Source organism: Mus caroli, chromosome 3 (genome assembly GCF_900094665.2).
Source record: "Mus caroli chromosome 3, CAROLI_EIJ_v1.1, whole genome shotgun sequence".
NCBI classification, from domain to species: domain Eukaryota; kingdom Metazoa; phylum Chordata; class Mammalia; order Rodentia; family Muridae; genus Mus; species Mus caroli.
In genome coordinates this window covers 72,270,043-72,294,540 of record NC_034572.1, presented here as the reverse complement: position 1 = coordinate 72,294,540, position 24,498 = coordinate 72,270,043, and the positions used below count along the sequence as shown (strand labels likewise).

The 24,498-nt window shown below is 44.2% G+C and overlaps 1 protein-coding gene across 7 annotated transcripts in view; it reads left to right on the top strand.

Annotated features, from left to right (window-relative positions):
• The window catches only part of Fnip2 (folliculin interacting protein 2), a 108,608-nt gene that overhangs the window by 25,861 nt on the left and 58,249 nt on the right, over positions 1-24,498 (top strand). For 2 of the 7 annotated variants that reach the window (XM_029475398.1, XM_029475397.1), the window contains exon 2: positions 21,774-21,900. In XM_029475398.1, coding sequence (XP_029331258.1) covers positions 21,774-21,900 — 127 coding nt within the window. Of the gene's footprint in view, positions 1-6,980; positions 7,927-9,094; positions 9,120-10,202; positions 11,030-21,773; positions 21,901-24,498 lie in introns of those variants that run through there. The other 5 variants (XM_021157839.2, XM_021157838.2, XM_029475396.1 and 2 more) reach the window with 5 other exon arrangements.

Here is a 24,498-nt window from a genome sequence, read left to right as displayed (position 1 = left end):
TCCCCCGTGATCACTAATTGAGAAAATGCCTTACAGTTGGATCTCATGGAGGCATTTCCTCAACTGAAGCTCCTTTCTCTGTGATAACTCCAGCTTATGTCAAGTTGACACAAAACTAGCCAGTATAACATAGCCCCTATACCAAAACTTAGTGCATATTATTGGTTAGGGATTTTAGCACATAGCTAGCTGCTTAGCACTTGAGAGGTGGATGGTGCGGGATCATGCATTCAGGTCATCCTAGCTCGAGGCTGGTCTGGGATATATGAGATCTTGTCTCCAAAAGCCAGAAGAAAAACAAGCATTAAATAAAACACCCAGATACCCTCAGAGTTCAGCGCTGGAGCTCTAGCTCCGGCAACTCCCTGAGTTGCTCTCCCTGCCCCCAAGTTAAAAATGTAAGAGAGGCCTTTTCACAAAGAGTCTCTTTCAGGGAGACTCAGGAACAGATCTAATGTGGGCCAGGTGTGTGGAGCACAAGACATATGAGGAAGTAGAGAGGATTGTGAAAAATAAGGCTTACCACAGAGGGCCTCCCTGCTGATCCAACATGGCTAAAACTTAGCTGTGGTTAGAGCATGTGAAATGAGGCTTCTGGGTGCTGCGTGTCTTATGACCCTGGCCATATATAGCTCTCTGCAGTGCATGCTCAGTAAGGAGCGACGGGGTGCAAAGGATTTGTGGAGAAGTTAATTGTTATAGCTTTACATCCAAATAAAAGAGAAGCGGGGGCTCTGAAACATTCTTGTGTAAGTCCATTTCCAAACCTATTTTCTCCAGATGATAAGATTCTGGTAAGAATAATATAGTGTTGACCATGGCAGCACATGGCAGTACATACCTGCATTGAGGAGAGGGAGGCATAAGGATCAGAAAATTCAGAGTCATCTTTGGCTACATAGAACATTTGAGGACAGCCTGGGGTATATAAGATGCTGGCCGTTCCCCCCACCCCAAAAGAAAAGAATGTCTACAAATGCTCTTCAGAGTTCCAGATACCTCTGCTTGCAACTGTGTGCCCTGCTCACATGATTTTTAGGAAATGAGAGACCTGTGAATGATTCCAGACGTGATGGACTCAATCCAACAATAGCTTAGCTTCCAAAGTTCTAAATAGGACTGGACTATTGATGCCTTTGCTAAGGTCCAATTCTGGTGACAACCTGCAGACATCAGAGTTAAATTTTAAAAGTTATGTAATGCTTGTTGCTAATGTTTTCCAATGGTTGATAATCTTTTTTTATATATATATTTAATGTGTATGAGTGTTTTGCTCAAATGTGTGTATGTGCACCATGTGTGTGCCTAGTGCCTTCGGGGGGCAGAGGAGGACATTGAATCCCCTGAAACTGGAATTATGAATGGTTGTGAGCCACTGTGTGGGTCCTTTATGAGAGCAAGTGCTTATAACCACAGAGCTGTCTCTTTAGTCATGTAACTGTTGATAATCTTAAAATAAGTATGGCTGTCATTAATTTTACCCAAACAGAGGAATCGGCTGCAAAATTATACATAAGAAAGAAAGACTGTATTTGAGGTCTCTGATACTGGACTTTATAGGAAAAAAAGCAAAACCTTAAAAAACAAACAAAACATTGAAAGTCTATCTCTTTTTTTAAAAATTTATTTTATTTATATAAGTACGCTGTAGCTGTCTTCAGACACACCAGAAGAGGGCATCAGATCCCATTACAGATGGTTGTAAGCCACCATGTGGTTGCTGGGAATTGACCTCAGGACCTTGGAAGAGCAGCCAGTGCTCTTAACGGCTGAGCCAACTCTCCAGCCCGAAAGTCTATCTTAATGCTTGCAGAGAGAGCTAGTTATTTTTCTCAGACAGTGCCCCTTGGGACAGTGAGACTACAAGCATGGGACAACCTCCTATTGCTTTCTCTTGTTACAACTCCATTTTATCACAGCTCTTATCAGGGCTACTTTTTTACTGGATAGGCTGGGGAACCCCTGCAACCTTCTCACCTCCCCTATTTCTGTGCTGTCAGCAGGCAGCCACTTCCTCAGATAACCTTTGAATAGCATTTTTTAAAAGGTAATGTGAATAGTTTAAAAATTTCCCAAGAGAGTGAGATGGTTCAGAGGGTAAAGGCACTTGCCACTGAGCCTGAGGACCCAGGTTCGATCCCACATGGTGGAAGTAGAGAACCAGCTCTGACCTCCAGGCACAGTACTCTACCACACCCGCAGGCACACACACAACATGATTATAATTAAGCAGTGTTTTCCCCGAGTGGGTTGTTTTGCTCCTTAGCATTAAAGAAGAGCAGTGAGAGCCTGCACCCTACCCACCTAGCTGAGTGCCAGGCTGGGCAGTCAAATGGCAGCAGGATGGACATCCATCCCATGGTGTACTTGGCTCCTGCACAGGGGATGTTTACAGGTGAGCAGGGCAGGGTTCATGGCAAGGTGTCTGATAAGAGACCCAGTCACCCACAGAGCATATGACTGGGGCCTTGTCCTCAGAGCTAACTTAGAATCCAAACATAAGTGGCAAAGGATTCAAGGTAATAGAAAACATTTTGACTCAATGCAGTAATATCTGGTGGTTTGTACAGATGGCCACACCCAGGTGGGTACCTCTTGACAGAACAGTGTGAGGATGCTCATGAGTGAGCCTAACGCTCACCCAGGGCAAGTTATGGCCTGGCTACTGAGGAATCACAAGCTTTGGCTTCTTTCCTTCCTTCTCTCTCCCTTCCTCTTCTACCACACCTTTCTCTGCTCTCCTTTGTCTGCTCTCAGTTTCTGACTCCCTCCTGCCCTCCATCCTCTCTCCTCTCCTCTCTTTTCTTCATGATGCTGCACTACCAGGCAAGTGGGCTAGCCCTAGCTCTAAGCTACATACTCTACACTCAGTGTGTCTTTAATTTTTGAAACAAGATCTTAGTAATTTGCCTAGGTTGTCCTTGAACTCACTATATAGAACATGGAGGCCTTACACTTATCATCCCTCTGCCTCAGTCTCTTGGGTAGCTGTGATTACAGGTGCATGGCCGTGCACAGCTGTTTTTTCCCTTCCCTATGTTTGGTTCTCTCTGTCTGTTAAAAGGCCACATCACTACTGCCCACTTCCTGTGATTGAGAGAAACCCAGGGAACAATTCCTGGCATGCAAAATAAGCACTCCATGAATCTAGCTAACTATTATCTGTGCTGGACAACCGAGTTTGTATATGTTGCCAAATTTCCTGACTGTCATGCTTGTCTGACGAGTGCAGATAATATCGGGTGTGTTTTGGCACAGATAGGCAGGGGTATTATTTTATTACACGCTGAGTGGGCCTTGTGAGGATGAGCTGCTATTGAGTCGCTACCTACTACCTCTGATCACATTTCTGACCAGCCTGGTTCCAGTCTTCAATCTGGCTCTGAAGCCCTTCTCCTAAAGCACACTGCAGCAAAAAGTTCTTCCACTCCCTAACCTTAGTCCGCTCACTGTAGGCTGCCATGAGATCTGCCTTTCTTCCTCCTTTTCTCGTTTCTTTTCTTTCTTGAGTCTCTTGTAGGCCATGTTGGCCTCAAACTATGTAACTGAGGATGGCCTTGAACTCTTTTTTTTTTTTTTTTTTTTTTTTTTTTTGAGACAGGGTTTCTCTGTATCAATCACCCTGGCTGTCCTGGAACTCACTCTGTAGACCAGGCTGGCCTCAAACTCAGAAATCCGCCTGCCTCTGCCTCCCAAGTGCTGGGATTAAAGGCGGGCCTTGAACTCTTGATCTTCTTGCTTCTACTACCTCTGGGGTGCTGGGATTACAGGTCTGTGCCATGAGTGTTAGGTTTTGTTTTTTCATGTAACTCAAGATACTTGCTGACATCACATGTACTTGATTTGTAGCCCAGGATGACCTTGAACTGGTTTTGTGTGTGTGCATGCATTCAGTTGTCTTTGTCAGCCACTTTCTACCTTGTTTTGGGTAGGCCCGCCAGGGTGAGACAGAGAAACCCTGTCTTAAAAAAACAAAAAACAAAAACAACAACAAAAAAGAGTTCAAGGCCCGGGCGTCTCCCCGTGTATGTGTCCTCAGTGCTGAGAGTTCAGGCATGCAGTGCTGTGCCTGGCTTTATAAGGATGCTGAGACTGGAGCTCAGGCAATCATCCTTGCCCAGCAAGCACTTTACTGGCAGAGCCATCTCTACAGCCATAGCCTTGGCTGTCTGACCTCTCAAGTGCTGGGATAACAGATGTGTGCTACCACACCTGGTGTTCCTTTTTAAAATTTCAATACATTGCATTCTGGGTTATAATATGCAGAAAACTACATATTTTACTTAGTTAATGCTTAGATCTCCAATATTGAGATCAAGAAACAGCACCTTTTAATACTCTCAAGTCTGCTCTTAGACACCACATTTTGAAAAGTCACAGCTATGGCATCAGTTGTCTGGAGATGAACGAGAGAAAGACACAGTAAAGGGTTGGATGTGATACTGTGGCCTGCGGTTCTGTTTGTTTCTCGTGATGATAAGGTGAATTGGTAGAGAAGGATTGTTTAAGTGGGTTATTCGATGTGGGTACACTGCAGGAGCTGGGCCAGGCTTTAGGTTTTTCTTCTCTTCTCTAACCCATTCCTCAGTTGTGGCTCTTGAGTTGGGTTTTCATTATGTATAATGTATCGTGAACACTGCTTCCCCTTTTGCAGTGTGTGGTTAGAGAGATACGGAAATGCACCAGTACTTAGCCTGAAGCTTTCCTGCCTTGAATTCTCCTTACTCTTCATTAGGTGTGGAAACTCACAGACCCCTGGTGTCCAGTCTTAGAGTTCAGGTGGTCCTGCAGCAGTGGGCTGAATGGTTTTGGAGAAGACTCCATGTATGACAGGAAACAGTGCTGTGGACGGTCAGAGATTCTTATTAAAGGCAGCAGGCACATTGAGTACCATTGCTATCTGAGTGATATGCCGTTCATTGGTAGAAACTTGCTGTCCTGTAGGACCGCTTCAGTGCCTGGGATTTGTGAATGGAAACAGTGCAACAGCAGTTTAAGAGAGTTTAACAGCAGTTTGAGAGGCCGGGCCTGTGTTAGGAGTAGCACATATATAGCATTTGTGAGGTCCTGGTGTCAACCCCATCACCAAAAACTACAACCTGTATCCATTCCTTTCAGATATTGCAGGGCTTCATTGTACCTCAGTACTCCCTGGCCCTGCCTCCTAACATTGGAAGTTTGCTGTGCTATATGACCCAGCCAGCTGAGGCCGCAGAGGTTGCAGGCAGTGTGCTGAGCTGTGGGGTCTAGTCAGGGACGGCAGATGATTTTAGGTACTCTCTCTTTTCTGTAATGTGTGGGGGAGCTTTGTGAGGAAGATAGGGAAGGCCCACGAGTAGGGCTACAAATAAAACGTGATAATTGTGGTATGTGTGGTTTTAGCATTTGAGTAGAGTACCCAGCGCGATTACACACCATCGGTTATTCTTGTTTTAAATTATATGTATGTGGATCTTGGATAAGGGATAAAATAGGTGTATTTATGACATTATTTGGAATTACTTTGGAAATAGCAGTTTTGTGGCTAAACAACTAAGTATGTGTATAATGTTGAAAAAGAATTTCATGACAGCTGGTGGTATAGCACAATGGTTAGAATACTTGCCTAGCACGTATAAAGCCCTGAGTTCTATCTTCGTATACCTCCCCTCTTTTTTAAAAAAAAAAAAAAAAAGTGTTTTATGATCCTTCCTTACATACTAGTTAAGTACAGGTTGAAGTTTTAAGCCAAAATATCATTTATTTTATTATTACTATTTTTTTAAAGACAGTCTCATGTACCTCAGGCTGGTCTCAGACTGTCTCTGCATTCTTAGTGGTGAGACTTGTGTGGTTTACCACTCTCAGTTTCTGAGGTGCTGGGGACTAAATGTCAGGCCTCAGGCATGCTAGCCAAGCCAAATCAGCCCCCATATTCATTTTTTTATACAAAAAGTGAGATGCATTTCTCTAACACATCTGTATAGAATTCAGGATTTGAGCCCTTTTTGTTGTTTGCTTGTTTGAGGCAGAGTTTCTCTGTGTAACAACCCTGGCTGTCCTGTACTCGATTTGTAGCCTAGGCTGGCCTTGAACTCACAGAGATCTGTCTATCTCCCAGTGCTAGGATTAAAGGTGCGTGCCATCCTCCCACCCACACTTCCCACCCACCCCTGCAGTTTATGTCGTATTTAAAGCATTATCCTGTTAGTCTTGAGCCTGCCCTCTCGTTTCTTCTGCAAGTTTAGTCTGAGCATCAGATGACTGGGAGATGCTGATTGGTTCTTCAGTAGGCCATTTGTGTCCTCAAGCTGTCCTGTCCCTTAAACTGGAACTAATTTTCATAATATTTGGATATTCCCTGTTTGTTTGTTTGTTTTTTTGTTTTTTGAGTTATTTTAGACAGTTTAAAGGTAAAAAAGAACCCATGGCCAGTTTGTGGCCGGGGGTCAAAACTTCCTGCAAAAAGGAATTCATTCTCTCCTAATCTAGGTCTTTCTTCACACCATCAATTTAGCAGTTGCCACAGAGAAGACAATTCATTGTCATAGGTGTGTTGCAATCTGAAACTTGGAAGTCTTTTTTTTTTTTTTTTTTAAGTTCATGGAGAGGGGCGGGTTCCGGTCCCATGTACAGCATGTAAAATGTCTTAAATCAACTGAGGTCTGGGCCTGGCATCCCTGTTTTTCCTTACCTTAAATTAGTGGGTAATTAATAAAGATACTTTTAGGATTAAGACCATAGAGCCAGCCAATGGTTCACCTCACCTTAGGGATGGACCCAGTAGTACTTTCTTCAACCTAATTCCAGGCAAAAGGAATTGGTCTCATCACTCTGCTGTTGGTTTCTAGCCTTGACCTGTGTTTAGGGGGCCTGTGGGTTTTATTCTTAAAGGAAAACGCTTTCTCCGTGGATCACCAGCTCAAATTTATCTCCTAACATTCCCATATCCAGGTGAGCTATGTTGATGTCAGAAGCCAGAACTGTTCTAGGGCTCTGGTAATTCAGGGCTTTTCTCAGCTTGAATAAGCCCAGGAATTCAAATGCAAGAGTTAGAAGGCTTTTTACCATCAGTTGCCTCTCATCATCATTACTTTCCCCCGTCCCCACTCATACCATGGCCAGAGTATGCCCCAGCTCTGCTTCTCATCCCACACATGTCTCCTTCTACATATTAAGATCTCCATTCGACTCTTGTGGGTAGCCATCCTTCACTCACTGTGGACAGAGTTTTGCAAGGTTGTGGAGTAGGAGCTGTCAGCTGATCCTTACTCACATGAGAACCATTAAGAGGGTGGTGTGGCCAATGTCAGAGCAACCTTGCAGCTGAAGGTTTACCCAGAGCCACATGAGCTGGGCTCGTGACTAGTGAAGGCAGGGCTGCTCGTAAACTCAGCTCGGGATGCAGTTGGTGTGAGTCAGTGCAAGCTGCTGGACCTGTTGAGTGCGCTTGAGTGCAGGCAGAGGAAAAGCAGGGAGAGATTTGTACTTGTCTACTTTATTATGGGTTTACTGAGAGCACATCCGCTTCTAGAAGTCATCCTGGGCTTCATTTGCATGATGAATGAACGTCCCTTTTTTTAAGCTCCCAAAAGAGGAAGTTAGTAGTAGCTGGGCTCACGTGCTGTGCTTGGAGGGAAATGGTCTTTAGTCTGGAGCTGCTGCTGCTCGGCACCGTGGCATATCCCTCAGATAATGAAGGAACTTTCCAGAGTGGGCTAGTCCACACTGCTGGTCAGGATCAACTGAAGAGCATCTGTGCTCTCAGGAGATGTGTGGTGGTACAGCAGACAGCACAAACTGGCCAGTAGGCCAACAGGAGTCAGCCAGATGTCTGACCGATGCGACTTACAGTGCTGGGAGGATTTTCAAGACACTCGTATGTGCAAAGATTCCAAAATGTACCAGAGGAGGACGCGACACAAATTCCACAGTGCTCAACCACAGGTATGGATGTTTTGTTCTGTTTCAGTCTGGAAAATACTAACCTCACTGGACTCTTAAGAAGTTTTATTGATTTGAATTATGTTTTCAAGAATGCTTTACGTAGGAGAAATGTAGTTATTGGTGACTTGTAGAAACAAGTCCTTTCCTCTGTAGAAAAGATGTAGGTAGGCACAGGTATCCGTAGTGGCTCTTAGGAGTCTGTCACTATGTTAACTTCTTAAGTTACCTCTGCTGGGGCCAACTTGTGTGGAATCGATTGTGTCCTCTTTTGGAATGCTGAGCTTTATAAGGCAAAAGGTAAAGCTCTGAGCTTTATCTTAGCACACAGAGGGCCAGAGGACAGGCAAGGACTGGAGATCTGCTTTGTGGGAGTGCTGAATCCAGCTGCTGAGGGAGAACCTGGTTCGACTCTGGAAAATGCCTTTTGTGAGAAGGGATGTGTATGACAAACTAACTTGAATAGCGAGCTTAGCCATAAGGAACACAGTCGGACCTGTTGTACTTATATTCTTTCTAGTTACTTTATATACTTTTTTAGATGTATTTAATTTATTTATATGTATAGGTTGTTTTGTCTGTATTTCTGTGCACCACTTACATGCCTGGTGCCAGGAAGGCCAGAGGACGTCAGATCTTATAGAACTGGAATTAAAGATGGTTCTGAGCTACCACATGGTTTCTGGGAATTGAACCTGGACCTTCTGGAAGAGCAGCCAATGCTCTTAACCATAGAGCCATCTCTCCCAGCCCCTTTATCTACTCTGGAAGAATTTCTCTAGTAGTGGAACTTAATTCAAACGGTCATTTCCCAAGAGTGGTTCACATGCTGTCTGCTCTTCCAAAGGCACCTGTTCATAGAGCAAGAGGTCAATGAAGGATGTGGACCATGAGAACACTGAGGATGGCACTTTGATGTGTGTGCTCTTATCTGCTCCTATCAGGAAAGAAGGGTTGAGTGGTGGGGTAGTGGAGCTCCACCTCTGGGAGGCAACCCCGGGGCTGACTGCGGCATGCTACTGCTGAGCTATGGGGTAAGCTCAGGTTGTTGTAAAAGAGTCTTCTCTGGGAGTTCAAAACAGCATCATTAGGACATTCTCCCTTATGTTTTTTTATTCTTCTAGATTTCCAAATCCCAGCACTCGGGAGGCAGAGGCAGGCGGATTTCTGAGTTTGAGGCCAGCCTGGTCTACAAAGTGAGTTCCAGGACAGCCAGAGCTATACAGAGAAACCCTGTCTCGAAAAACCAAAAAAAAAAAAAAAAAAAGATTTCCAAATCCCCAAGATGTTATTTGGGGTGGCCATCCATAAAGGATAATAGCCTGGATCATGGCAATTTCTTTAAAATTTGTAAAAAACAAAAACAAAACCCAAAAACTTTGTGTGAGTGAGTGGTTTTCAAATGTTTAATAAACTTCTTTTGTTATGACTTTAATAATTTTCACATAGATACTACTTTAAATATCAGAATGCTTTGCAACCTGGTTTTTTTTCCCCATTTAACTTTAAAAAAAATTTTGTTCCTAGTGCTTGAAAAGATTAAAGATATATTTTCTGTATTTGAGTTTTGTGCAGTAAAAATGACCCTATGGTCGAAACATACGTGTATTCAGAATGATCTAGCTGCACTCAGTTGATACCAGCTTTGTTGGTACCATCCAGAGGAGCATAGCAGTCAGCAGCCAGTTGAACATGTCTTCCCTCTCTCCACCAGTCCGACTCTGCTCACATCAGTGGTGAGCTGCTTTAGTCTGATTGACACGTGTTGACTGTGTCATCCACAGCACAAGTGTGCTATCTTCTGTCTTCATGTCTGACTCAGTGGCCAGGGGAACTCAGTGGTTCACTGGCCTAGTTCGTTTCTTCCAGGGGCAATTTGGGTTGCCTCCAGAACACAAGTGTCTTGCCCCACCCAGGAAAATGTGTTTGAAATTCACTGGAATTCATTTCAGGTAAGACCAGTTGCTTCTGTTCCCCTTCCTTCAATCTTTAAAATGCATGTGTGGGCTGGTAAGATGGCTCAGCAGATAAAGGTGCTTGCTGTGAATCTTCACAGCCTGAGTTCAGTCTGTAGCACTCATAGTGGAAGGAGAGCACAGACTCCCCACAAAGTGTCTTCTGACCTCCAGATGATGCTATGGTGTGTGTGTGTGTGTGTGTGTGTGTGTGATACTTGAGAGCCACACAGACATAAATAAAAGGAAATCTATCTCTCTGTTTATCTATCTATCTATCTATATGCATATATTTGTTACTTATTGTATTTTGCTGGCTTGCAGAATTCATTGTAGAGTCTTGACTAACCCCAGTGGTAGTTTTACATTATTGACAAGAGCTTGCACCGTTGGGATCTGGCCCCAGATTGCTCACTGTTTGCTGAAGTAGTGTGGCAGTCAGAGAAATGTACAGTTCACTTTTTGCACTTACACATCTTACGTTGTTTGTTACAGGTCTTAGTTGAGCATACTGATGAGCTGAGGCCTTTTATTTACTTACTTTTGTCTCCTTCATGATTTTCCAATTATGTGAAAAAGGAAAGACCCAATGAGTAGAACAGTCATGTGGGATACATAGGTAGCACTGGGCCCGGGACTGCCAGTGCTGCAGCAGCCCAGTGCAGAAAGTGCATCCTAGCATCTCACTGTGGCTCACAGGGAGAAGCCCGGTTCTGTATCTTCACTTCCATATTCCTGTGTTTCTGTAATGACAACAGTTCATAGAATTCCATAATCATGGTTTGCTAATAAAGAATTCTTTCCTAAGAGCGCAATTGAAATCTGGTAAATTTGCAGTATGCAGGGTATGTGGTATAGTTTTCAAATAGTTGTTTCTAACCTCTTTCTTTAAATGTAGATTGTAGCAAAGCTGCTGATTTTTAATTTTTCACTTTTTTCCTGAAAACTCTGAGAAGGCCATAGAATTGTTCCTGAGGGATCTTGGGAATGTTTGCCAACTGTATATGAGAAATACTCTCTCAAGCCTAAGAGGAAGGTTGGCCTGGCCTCGTATTGTCATCGGAGTGGAGAGGAACTGAAGTAAACACTTCAGGGCCAGTTGTGCTTTGCAGTTTCAGATCTGCAAGTTTGACTTCAGAAGAAATTGAACGGTACGTCGTGGGGGCTGGGAGGAACTCAGGTGGAGCTGGTCCTGTGCCTGGATCATGGCCAGCATCCAGCCCCGGTGCCAAACCATACCACACTGTGATCAGCAGCATGGCAGGGAGAGGAGCCGTTGGGTGAAAACCATTTTAAAAGGAAAAGCTGCAGATTGCCTGACGTGGCTTAACGAGTTTTCTTTAGTGAACTGTTGTGGAGATAAGTGGCCCCGAGCATGGAAGATGACTGATGCAAAGCCACTTGTAGTTTTAAAGACAGAGCTACTAAGGTGGCCAACTGCACAATCCCTTAGACTTTTGTAAAAGGCCCTTAAAAGAAAAGTGTAGGCTCCGGGCGTGGGAAGTATTTTTCACTCTGTGCTGCACATGGAAACTGTGAAAAACATTCTGCTTAATAGGAAATGTGTTAGTTGGACAGGTTGAATGGAGAAGGGAGAGAAAACAAAACACAACACAAACAAATGACAGCAAACAAATGAAAACCCCAGCCAAAACCCCAGAGCTGGCCGTCACGGGTTTGTGACTGCTGGGTGTGACTCCTCTGTTAGTGTTGACCACGGCCAAGTTCCACCCTCCCCACGTTCCTTCCCAGTTCACTGTTTATGTACAATGAGGAATTCTCTTTTACTGACTGTAGAGTAAATTCCCACTGGTGGGTGATTCTGATTTGCGGATGTAATCGGAAGCTAAGGGAACACAGAAGGAATGCTGTGGGAATTTAATACTGTAACAGTTTCGGGAAGTTTTCCTCTCTTCTGGGACTCATCCATTACTAAGTGAGAGTCAGAACAGTACACATTCAGGGATTGTCACAGAAGCAGATGACTGGCCTAAGTTTTGTCTGGGATTTATTTTCATAAGCATTGATGATAGCTGGGCACTTGTTAGTAATCCCAGGCCAGAGTGACAGTGCCCCTTCGTCCCTGCAGTCTGCAGGCCAGCTCTTGGGCAGCTGCTGAAGCGTTTCTGCTCCGTTTCCTGTGCTGAGCTTGGGTGCCTGCTGGACTGCTGCACAGTTCCTGGCTCTCCTGTTCTCATTGCTGTTGTGAGTTAGGCTCTGGTTTAGCCTGTCTTAGGGTTTCATTATTTTCAGAAGCTGGTTAAGTGCTGGACAGAGAGCAGCAAGCCCTGGTGGTGACCTGAGTGTAAAGGAACTCCAAACCCACACTGAACCACAGGGCAAACCTAAGCAGAGCTCCAGAAATCACCTTGTCTGTCTCCACACACTCAGGACCTTCCTCCCACGGAGGCATTTACATAATAGCACATTATTACCCAGAGTCAATTCATATTTGAGTTCACTCAGTGTTATACATGTTAGTTTTGACAGGTGAGACTTATATAGAGTAATCTCAGTACCCTGGAAATCAGCTTCATCTGTCTCCTAAATAGAAACGATCTTTCTCAGAATGTCACTCGACTGGAATCATACAACAGACAACCTTTTCAGATTGGATGCCTTCACTTAGAGACACCCATTGAAAGTTACTCCTTGTCTAGCCACGGCTTGATAGCTCAGTTCTCTTTAGCTCGGAAGCATCTGTTGGCTATTTTCTTACCTAGTGAACAACTTGGTCGCTTCCAATCCAGGTGTTTGCAGTTCATCGGTGAAGCTGCTGTAAACATCTGTGGACAGAGTTTTGCTTGTATGTTTTATCTCAGTTGTGGATCGTATGAGAAGGATGTGCTCCAGCTGGTGAGGACATGCCAGGTTATCTCCCAGAGCGACTCTACCTCTTGCAATGCATGAGAACCAACATTTGGATGGTCTGTGTTCTAGATTTTGCTCACTCTACTAGATTTGTGGTTGATACCTCACTTCTGGTGTGTGTTTTCCTGGGTCTTTCCTTTTGTTTTGTTTCTGAGACAGGGACTTGCTGAGGCTGACCTGGAGCTCACTGTGTAGACCAGGCTAAACATGAACTTGTAGTGATCCTCTCGCCTCTTCAACACTGTGCAGGGCTGATTTGCGTTGCTCTCATGATAGGAGACGTGGAGCACTTTCCTTGCTGCCCGTTCTCTTTGTGAAGTGCCCAATCACATCTCTTGTCTATTTTTGAAATCGTGCTGTCTTTTTTTTTTTTTTTTTTTTTTTTTTTGGTTTTTCGAGACAGGGTTTCTCTGTGTAGCCCAGCTGTCCTGGAACTCACTCTGTAGACCAGGCTNTTTTTTTTGGTTTTTCGAGACAGGGTTTCTCTGTGTAGCCCAGCTGTCCTGGAACTCACTCTGTAGACCAGGCTGGCCTCGAACTCAGAGATCCGCCTGCCTCTGCCTCCCAAGTGCTGGGCATAAAGGCGTGCGCCACCACGCCCGGCCGTGCTGTCTTTTTAACATTAAAACATATATTAAATATTAATCTTGTCTTAGGTATATAAGTGCTTGCCTGCATTTGTGTGCAGCATTGCGCATGCCTGGTGCCTGAGAAGTCACCATATGCCCCAGAACTCAAGTTGGTTGTGAGTCACCCTCCGTGTGGGTACTGAGAACTGAATTCAGGTCTTCTCTTCTGCAAGAGCAAGTGCTCCTAACCACTGAGCCATCTTTCCAGCGGAATATTTGTTTGTTTCTTTAGTTGGTTGATTTTGTTGTAGTTGTTTTGTTTGTTGTTGTTGTTATTGTTGTTTTGATACAGTCTTTCTATGTAATCCTGCCTGGCCTGGAACTCACTGTGTATAGCCTTGGCTAACACACCAAATTTGTCCTTTTACTTGAGCTTCCTCAGTGCCAAGATTGCAAACTCACATCTGGCTGAGTTCAGATAATTTTTGTTCTTTGTTGATACATATCTTTTCATGCATTTTTTTTGCTACATTTATGTGTTTGTATGTGAAAGTTGACTGAGATGAGTTCTGTAAACCTGTTTGTCAATTCTAAATATGTTAGGCAGTTGTTTCTATGTGTGCTGCACTACCAGTCTTCCCCTGCCTATGTCCCAGGGCCTAGCCTTCCAGAGGTTTCTGTAGGTTCAGACACATGCACACACACACACTCAGGTTCACACACAAATCTGCTGATTGGAGATGCTTAGCCTATTGAGAAATAGGTGTTTTTGTTTGTTTGTTTGTTTTGTTTTGTTTTGTTTTTTGTTTTTTGTTTTTTAATTGGAAAGATAGCCCAGTGGTTAAGAGCACCCAGATTTGGTTCCCAGCACCCACATTGTTGGCTCATAATCAGTCATCTGTAACTCCAGTTCCAGGGGACCTGATGCCTGCCCTCTCCCGGTCTCCTTGAGCACCTGCGTACACTTACTTACATGCATGCACCCAGACACACATGCACATAAGAAAGTAGATGTTTTAAAAGTATGGTTTTTAAGGTATAGATTACATATGGAATGGTGAGGAATACCATGAGGTAGTATAGACTAGTTCAGTAAGGTTGTGTTCCTTGCACAGCCATCTATTCCAGTTATCCCATACATGTTCATTTATGCTCGTAAGCAAAGGGAGGGTTAGGCAGGATGCTTCTAGGCCACTCCATTATTTTATAAGAGTAGAAATGTTGGAGTAAGATGTCATGAGGAGGGCTGACTCTTGGCCCAGGCCTTCTGACATCCAGGCCAGTGTTCTGCTGTTTTCTGTGCAAGGTGGCCCCTGGAGAGTTGAGTGTGGCTGGTGGTTCTGTGAGTGTTCCACACACAGTGCTGCCTCTTTCCAAGTTTACCTGATGTGACCCTGAGTTCAAAAAAAGCCAGAATAAACTGTCTTTCTGTGCTTAATGGTTTCTTTTACGAGTTCCCAAATCTCAGGCTGCACTGTGACACACACTATAATGTTCTGTTGCTACTGTGCAAACAGATTATTTATGGACTGTTTCAGTGTGTGACCTTTGCTATCATTTATATAATTGCTTCAGGATTGGGGAATGGAAACAAGCTCAGAGAATCAACTTCCTTAACAGAAATCTTGGGCTAGCATCTTTGAATAGGAATCAGTTATACTCAGGAAATTGTTGAGACCTGCAAGTTTATCCATCCTTTTGGTCTTAACCTTTAGGTGTAGTAAATAACTAACAATGATTCTGCATTCCTTTATCCTGCATTCCCCAAATCCTAAAATTTCTGAAAAATCTACAAGTGATCTGAACTGATATGAAGGTATGTATAATATTTGTATTTAGTATCCATCTAATATTTGTATTTAGGTATTCGTCACTTGGGCTGTTGTGATTTGATTTGGGAGTTTGGTTTCCTCCCACACTGTGGAGGATGCATTATATAATATGTAGCATATGCATCTTTCTAAAATCTTAAAAAAAATCTAAACTCTCAAACATCTGGCACTCAAGAATTCTGCTAAGGGATTGCGTGTCTGAATTGGTTATGAATTCTGCTTCACAGAAGTTGCTTTTGTGCTTAATCTGCCTTTTTTTTTTTTACAAACTTGTAAATCACGTAAGACACCAGGTTTTGGGGAAGCTCAGGGCCAGAGTTAGTACTTTTCTAAAATGGCAGAGCTCTGGGTAGGAGCTGCTGAGGCTGGAATGATGGCTCAGTGGTTGGCTATGAGCACCCACTGCTCTTGCAGAGGACCAGAGTTTGAATTGAAGCACCCATATTATGCCACTTACAACTGCCTGTAACTCCAGCTAGAGGCACTCCAACCCCTTCTTCTGACCCCCAAGAGTATACCCAAACATATGCACAGAAGTAAAGATAATGAGGAAATTGTTTGGACAGGTGACACTGTTTATTGCAGTGAGCATTAATATCAGGACCTCTGTTACATGCACTGCAGATCTGTTACTGCCATCTCCGTTTTCTCTTTGTTTGCTTTTCTTGAAACAAATAGCTTGCTGCTGGGTGGGAAATGGTGAACATTTTATGCTAAAAAGATGAACTATGGTTGCTGCCTGAAACAGAGAGTCATTGGATTGATTACTGGTGTGTGCCGCCATGCCCCCCCCATCAAACTTTTGAGAGATTTCTATTTGTATTTAGAAACTGACTTACGAATGAGAGGAGGGAGCTTGTGACGGTTGTAAACAAAGAATATTAAAGAGCAGCTGTGTCCTTATGATACAGTAGGTTTTACGGCAACAGAAGTCATGATCCACTCACCACCTGCCCCGTGCCTGGGACACTGCGTGACACACAGTGCACAGGCAGGAATTGCCTAGTAAATTGATGAGTATCCGTGAGTTTCTGTTGTTCTTATTACAGCTACAGGGTCTCACCGTGTTGCCCAGGCGGTCGGGAACTGGTGATCTTCCTGTCTCAGCCTTCGAGTATTGGGGTTATGGGCATGATTATGGGTATGTACCACCATACTTGCTTAGTTTTGCTCTTCTTAACATTTTCGTACATTGTTTAAAGTTCCCTATCATACCTGACTCTTTAAATATTGACACTGCTGGATCACAAGACTGCCTTGACATTCTTCATGTGTGTTTACTTTGGCTATATAGTATTGCTTCCTTATGTTGAGACGATGACGGGCACCACAGAATGTGGCTTCTGACCTGGACATGCTTGTACCACTGCTTTTCTTCTTATTGTAACTGTAAACACAAGGAGTTGAACTGGTCTTCTGGGACATGGCAGATTATGTGCCATAAAGTACATAATGACCATTGTGTTCCCTGGGAAGTGTTCCTCCTTGAAACCATGGTATCCTAGAGGAGTGGTTCTCAACCTTCCTGATGCTGCTGTGACTCTTTAATGCAGTTCCTCATCTTGTGCTGACAATAACCATAAAGTTATTTTTGTTGCTACATATAATTTTGCCACTGTATGAATCGTAATGTAAATATCTTTTGACTATAGAGGGTCTTGATCCACAGGTTCTGAACCTCTGCCCGAGATAGTATTACCTCTGCCTGAGAATGTATGTTCTCTCCGGAGGTCAGCTCTCTGCCTGAGATCCTGTCATTTCCTCTCTTGGAAACTTGGAGACAGCACATCACCAGTTTGAAAAAAAAAATCGACATTCTTTGACTGAGTATTTAAAATATATAATTCTAAACCTCATTTGGCACATGACTGTTCAGGAGGAGACACACCCAGTGCCCCCAAGAATGTGATGGGCACCATTTGCCTTGTCGTTTGTGTTATATATTCAGGGGCAGAACTTGTTCTTCAGTCCCTGTGTCTGTGCACAAATCTCACTCTTGAAAGGGCTGAACTCATGAGGTTCACACCGATTCTACCTCAGCATGATCACACCCTAACTTGTACATCTCCTAACTCCTTATATATAGGCAAGGTCTGACGCATTAGGACCTCAGCACACCTTTCTTTGGGAGAACTTTTGGGGTAGGAGAACATGACTGTAGTCATCACATAGTTTTGTTATAATACATGGTATATATATATATATATATATATATATATATATATATAATTTATTTATTTGTTTTTTCGAGACAGGGTTTCTCTGTGTAGCCTTGGCTGTCCTGGCACTCACTTTGTAGACCAGGCTGGCCTCGAACTCAGAAATCCTCCTGTCAGCCGGACGGTGGTGGCGCACGCCTTTAATCCCAGCACTTGGGAGGCAGAGGCAGGCGGATCTCTGAGTTCGAGGCCAGCCTGGTCTACAAAGTGAGTGCCAGGACAGCCAGGACTACACAGAGAAACCCTGTCTCGAAAAAACAAAAACAAAAACAAAAAAAAAAACCCCAAAACAGAAAAGAAATCCTCCTGCTTCTGTCTCCCAAGTGCTAGGATTAAAGGTGTGCGCCACCCCTGCCTGGCTACTTAATCTTTTTAGTGTGACTTTGGTTTTTATTTATTTTTGCAACAGGACCTTGTTCTATAGCCCCGGCTGACCTTGAATCTTCCTGCCTCAGCCTCCCCAGTGTGGGTTATAATACATATATACTTCAAACAGACGCCATGTTTTCTATACCTCATGTCCTTTGCATCATTCTTATGGTCACCTTTCAGGGAAATAAATCCACGCTTCGGTTACATGCTTTGAACTCTTGGTGTAGGATCTGAGAAATAGGGTGCTCTAACCAAACAAATGGCATCATGAAGTTTAAAGTTTTTCTTAGTGCCTTTTAAACGTATGTTTAGTGTTTGTATATGTGTGTGTGCATGCCAGGGCACATAAGTCGAGGGCAGAGGACAACTTGAGGGAGTGGGTTTTCTCTTTCTACCCATGTGGGAATTGGCCTATGCTATCTTCTTTCTGTAGATTCTATCTTCCTACCGAGACCTACCCCAGGCTATGAATCAGGCAGAGCTGAGGCTGGCTCCAGCCCTATCTTATTCCAAAAAAATCTCATTGCCATACGTGGCTGTAGTTTTCCCTAGGAATATTCCAGATGGCAAACGTCAAAATAACAATTGAGTATTAAACCAAAATAAAATTCATATGGGAGAATAGAGGTTTTCTCCTTTTTATGAACTAGTTTGGGTTAAAAAAAAAAACAGGTTGGATATTCTGAGATCCCAAGACACACACACACACACACACACACACACACACACACACACACCTTTCTCTTCTTCTTCTATTTGTTTTTAAAAGACAGGGTCTCACTCACTCTGCAGTCTAGACAGATCTGGAAGTCACTATAGGGTCTAGGCTGACCTCAGATTTGCAACCCTTCTACCTCTGAAGTGCTGTGGTTATAGCTAAATACCACCACACCAAGTCCTATCTTTTTAAATTAAAAATAATATGAATTTAATAAAATATTATGATCATTATTAAAGTTGAATCATTCTAGAAATGTTATCTTTAGCCTAAGTGAAATTTAAACTGATAGTTCTAAAGGATTGCTTTGTAAACTTTGCCACTTTGGCAGAATGTAATTTTATGAGCAAATTCAAACTGTACAAGATACTATGAGACTAAGTCTCTTTCTGCCTGCCTGCCTTTCTGCTCCCCTCCCTGCCTCCTTCTCGTCCTCTTTCTCCATCTCCTCCTCCTCTTCCTCTTCTTCTTCCTTTTTGAAACAGGGTCTCACATCATAGTGGCCTGAAATATGCTAAGTAGACCAGGTTAGTTTATTGAACTAAGAAATCTGCCTGCCTCTGCTTTCTGAATGTGATGCTGGAATTAAAGATATGTGACACCATGCCTTGTGATTAAATCTTTGGTGTTTTGTTTTTCACTTGTAATAACTTTACCCTATATACTGTTTGTTTTATGGTTCTGGGATGGATCCTAGAGCTTTTGTAAATGTTAAGCAAGCACCCTCCTACTGAGTTGTAGTCCAGCCTCTGTGGCTTTTTTAAAAAAAGAGTTACCACGTATTCCTCCTCCTCCTCTTCCTCCTTCAATATTTATTTATCTATTTTATGTATGAGAGTACACTGTCACTCTCTTCAAACACTCCAGAAGAGGGCTTCGGACCCATTATAGATGGTTGTGAGCCACCATGTGGTTGCAGGGAATTGAACTCAGGAACTAAGAGCAGTCAGTGCTCTTAACCACTGAGCCATCTGTCCAACTCCCCAGCCTTTGTGGCTTTAACATACATTTCAGTGGGAAGTTTTCTTGTTGTTTTGGGTTTGTTTTGTTTTGTCTTGTTTTTGAGACAGGGTCTCTCTATTATGTAGCCCTGGCTGTCCTAGAGGTCACTGTGTAGACCAGGATGGGCTGGAACTCACAGACATCTGCCAGCCTGTGTGTTGGCATATACTGCCGCACCCAGCCAGAACGAGTTTTAATGGCCTTGTATACATTTAAAATTCGGCAGTGTGGGTCCTAGTCTTCAGACCTGGTTTTGACAGACATCTCTACAGGAATATTGCATTCATATAGAGATAGATGGGCTGAGTGCTAGCAGGCTCTTCTCATTCTACTGCACTTCTTTTCTGCACAGTAACTTGGTCGCTCCTGGGGTCATGATGTGTAGGCTGGGCTGTAAGTGTGGGGTGGCTCCCGCCTGTCTGTCAACTTGGGGTCATGTGGCATGTCTCATCCGTCATACCTTGAACACTGGCTGCCTCTGGCCTAAGGGCAGAGGAAAATAGTTTCCAAAATAAACTTTGCCATTGTGCTCCATGTCAGAGGGGCAAGGGCGCCAGGCACAACGTGGACTGGTGACAGAAGGAACGACCAGAACTTGCTTGCTTTCTTCTTTGCAGCTGAGGTTTAAGAGAATAAATCTGCTGCCTTCAGTTAATTTGAAGTTAACGTGCTTCATATTAACTGCCATTGCTTGAACCGGGGAAGGACCAAAGGCACGCAGCTTCTCACAGAAACTGGCCTTCTCAGTCCTGGGAGGGAGCGCATAGCTTCTGGAGCTTGTGTGTATGGCAAGCTTGTGTGAAGCCCTTTACGTATTCTACTTAATCCACAAAGCAAGTTTGTGAGGTCAGCAGCTGTACATTGATAATCCAGTGGCAAAGCGGAAGGGGAAAGCCTTGGGGTTTGGATCCGGCTGCCCCTGACTGTATTCACAGGGTCTACTGTGAAGGGTTTCAGTGTTCTCTCCTTTATCCGCCTGTCCATCTCTTACCCATCGCTTCCGTGTCCTCCCTGGATCCTGTAGCAGAGTCCTCCTGAGTAGTTGGCAGCCTTCTGCTTCAGGCACATCTTTTAGACTCTGCTCTACGCTGTCTCTTCCCTACCTCTGCGGCTGGTCACTGCAGCTTATAGCAGGCAGCGTGAGGGACCTGGCTCCCTGTGCAGTCCACTCCCATGCATCTGCTTTTCTTAGGGCAGTCAGCTATCTGATCTTATCAACCATCTGCTTTCCTTGGCTGCTCTTTGTGTTCAGAGCGTATCCTGTCTGGGCCTGCTTCGGTCCCATCCCCCAGCTCGCTGACCTCATAGGGCAGCTCTCCCTGCCTTTCCCCCCTCCCTTTCCTGTGCTGCACTCTTCTGCTTCGTGGTGTTCACATCAACTGGTCACTCTTCACGTCTGGTTTGAAAGTTGATTTAAGTCCTCAGTGACTTCTGTGCCTCTCTCCTTAAATCTCACCGTTTTGGAGACTAGGTCTTGCTGTGTAACCAGGATGCTCTGCTTCTGCAGCCTTAGACTCCTGAGGACTGCGTTTATAGACGTCAGTCACCATGCCAGGCTCTGAGACTCTTTTGTATCCTTTAGGTTCCCTTTTGACCTTCAGACAGTTTGTAGTTATATATTTATATGTAAGTATGAGGTTAGTCATATCCCCACTAAGCCTTGAACTTCACGAGGGCAGGCATCCAGTCGGTTTGATTAATTATTGATTCCCTTGCACCTACTACAGAGCCTTGAATACAATGCAGACTAAATTTGTGTTGAATGGATTGCCAAGGTTGTGCTGAAAGCACACTCTGTAAATAGTTCTCTAGTTTCTGCTTTCCGACCGAATTCTTTACTGCAGCATAAACCTGTATTTTCTTCTTAGCATCCTTTGCTTGGGAGCAAACTGTTTCGCTTTTTGCTAAGTATCATGGCTAGCAAATGTGTTTGGTCTCAGCGCCTCAGTATCAAGCCAGACGTGCTAGGGGTACCCTTACGCTGTGGAACTGCTGCCAGCTCCCCCGGAGGGGATGGCTGCCACAGAGGCACAGGCGCTTCTTTAACTCTCCCCAGAACCCAGGCATCCCACTTAGCCCTCCCTTGAGTGTCCTTGCAACTTCCTTCTGCCATTTGTATCCAGACTGACTACGGGAGGCAGTGCTTTCTCTCCAGTGATTTATTATTAGGGCAGCCTCGCCACCGTTGGCACAAGAATTGTCAGCATTTGTGCAGCCAACTTCCGAGCACGCTGGCTGGGAATTGTATTTATTTGCCCATGGTCACACCAAGCGTTGCAGATAATCCAGCTTCTCTCTCTTTGAATCCACAGTTGGTCGTGTTCGGAGTTCGGCTTGAGTGACATCCGCCTGCTAGTTTACCAGGACTGTGAGAGGAGAGGCAGACAAGTCATGTTTGACTCCAGAGCCGTTCAGAAGATGGAAGAGGCGGCAGCTCAGGTGTGAAATGCTGATTGACTTCCAAACCTCTCTGATCTGTTGTGCGCTGCCTGCAGGGATGCAGAAGGAGCAAGCAGAGATGCACCACAGCAGGCAGGCCCATGTCTGCGAACACAACTGAAACTTAACAAGCAATTATGGCAGGCCAACAGTGGACCATTGACATCGAGAAAGATACATTTGCTGGCGATTGTAATCTAGTAGGATTTTGTAAGCGTCAAGCATAGTAAGAAAATAAACTGCTGAGATTCATAAAGTTCTAGCATATTTGCCAGACAAGAAGGTCATTCTGTCCAGATTTTCTCATAGATAGTAAAAGGTGCCAAGTGTGGCTCATGCTTATAATCCAGCACTAGATATGCTGAGGCAGGAGGACCGTGATTTGGGGCTAGTCTGGCTATATAGTAAGGCCATATTTCAATACCTAAAGTAAATAAAAGGTATTATGTAGCACAAGGTCAAACAAAATTAAAAAGCTTCCTCACTGAAGTGCCTTAATAGACTAATGTTCACTGTTATCCTACCCCTTCTGACCAAGGAATTGTTCATTAATTTCCCTGTTATAGGGAAGGGGATGGTGGGAGGTGGGAGGGACTTGGGATGGGGAGTAAAGACAGGAAAGATCTTTACTGCTTTGAGCCAGACTAGAAAAGATAAAAATAATACCAAAGAACTTTGCCCTCCCCGGTCTCCCAAGATACCTCTGATCTGTCGCCGTGGCTGGACCATTCGCTTCAGTTCCATATTGTTCAGATGCTTACTAAGTAAATAAACCCACTGATACTTACTCTTTTCTCGTTTAATTACTTGCTCCCCATACTGACCAAAATCTGGTAGTCTATAGAATTTGTGGTTAAGTAAATGAACAGTTATAACATGGCCTTTGATTCAAAAAGGCCAGTGGGCTGTTTTCCAGCCTCATTTTGATTTGTTAAAAATTATTTTGTGGGAGTGTGCCTGCTACTGCCTGTGTGTGGAAGTCAGAGGACAACTTTGTGACGCTGGTCTCTCCTTCCACCTGTGAGTCCAGGGATCAAACCCAGTTGTGGGACAGGTACTTTACCTGCCAAGCCATCTCACTGGTCCTTGTTTTCCAGATTCTGATAAGAACCTCTGTTTGCAGGAAGGAAATGTTAGTTTGAAGGCAGTCAAGCGGGGTGATAGCACTGTACTTACGGAATTCTCTCAGACAGCCAGTTGTCACACTAGTGACTGGGCGTATTAGGTGGGCAGCAGAGAAAGCCAAGGATGGGCAGGTGATTCATGGTTGCTTTAATGGTAGACTGGGATGCGAGGTTTAGGTGAGCCAGCACTTGATTCTTTGGACAGGAAGGAGATGGCTCCCTCCAAATGCTTGTGACAGATGGCTTAGCTGAGCACTCTCCCTCCATAGCTGGAGTGGCTGCCGGTGGCAGAGATAGAGGGGGAAGTGACTTCCTAGGGAACTGGAGCCAGCAGACCTGAGCAGGGATAACTTGGTAATCCTGATGTAGGCTTTCTTTGAAGTACTCATTACATTAAATAAGCAGCTTAAGCTCTGGAACATTTGTAGCTTGTAGAGGGCTACAGGAGAGTCTAGTTGGTAGCCTTCTTACTGTACCAGGTGCCGTTTCCAACTACAGGTCATTGTGCTGTGCTCCGCCATCCTGTGGGACTTCCTGTCACCAGCCTTCAGCCTGCTGGGAGGCTGTTTCTGGCTTAAGTGGTATTAAGTAACAGCTGGAGCTGAGGAGCTTGTTGAGAGAATGCAGGATGCTCTGGATTAACCCTATACAACTTCAGATTCCATCACTGCTGGAGTGCTGCTGGGGCCGGCACATCTTGTGTTGCCTTTACGTTCCTTTTCCAGTAAAACCCCTCCTCGACCACATCCGCTTGATAAGCACAAAGCATCATGGGATTGAATCACACATGACTGCAAGCATGTGCTTTAGACCACCAGTGTGACGGTCACGCTGGAGATTAGATAAACTGCTATTGCGCCCATGGGTTCCCCAGCACACGTTATGAAAGAGAAAGACAGACAGACAGACACAAATACAAAAAGAAGAGAAAAGAAAGGAGAACTAAAGAAAGAACAGCAAAGGGAATTCAGTAGAAGCAGGTTCTCACGAAGGCTTCTGTAGGGAGAGCTCTATTCTGGGGTGAGTTAGGGTCACTCTCAATAAAACTTGGAAGTGAGCGTGTGAGGGGGTATAGACTAGGTAATCCTGTTACCTCTGACCTTTGAGGGCCAGGTTCCCATCACATGCTCCATGGTCCAAGGTTGCTCCTGTCCCAGGGTTCGGCCCTCATCTCTCACAGCTCTGTCCTGCTGCTTTTCTTTCCTGCTGCACCAGGAGTGCTAGAAAGAGTGTGAAAAACACAAGCCTGCATGTCCCGGCTGATAGGTTTCTTTCTTAGTGGCATTTAGTTGGTAAAAATTTGAACGTTAGTGGTCATCTTTCTGCTCATGAGCTCCATACATTAGGACTGTATAGTACTGAAATCCAAAAACCAGAACAGAGAGCAGTATTTGTTTATGGCTTCTTGGTATAAATTTATTTGTTTGGTTGGTTTTTTTTAGTTTTTTTTTTTTTTTTTTTTTTTTTACCGGAA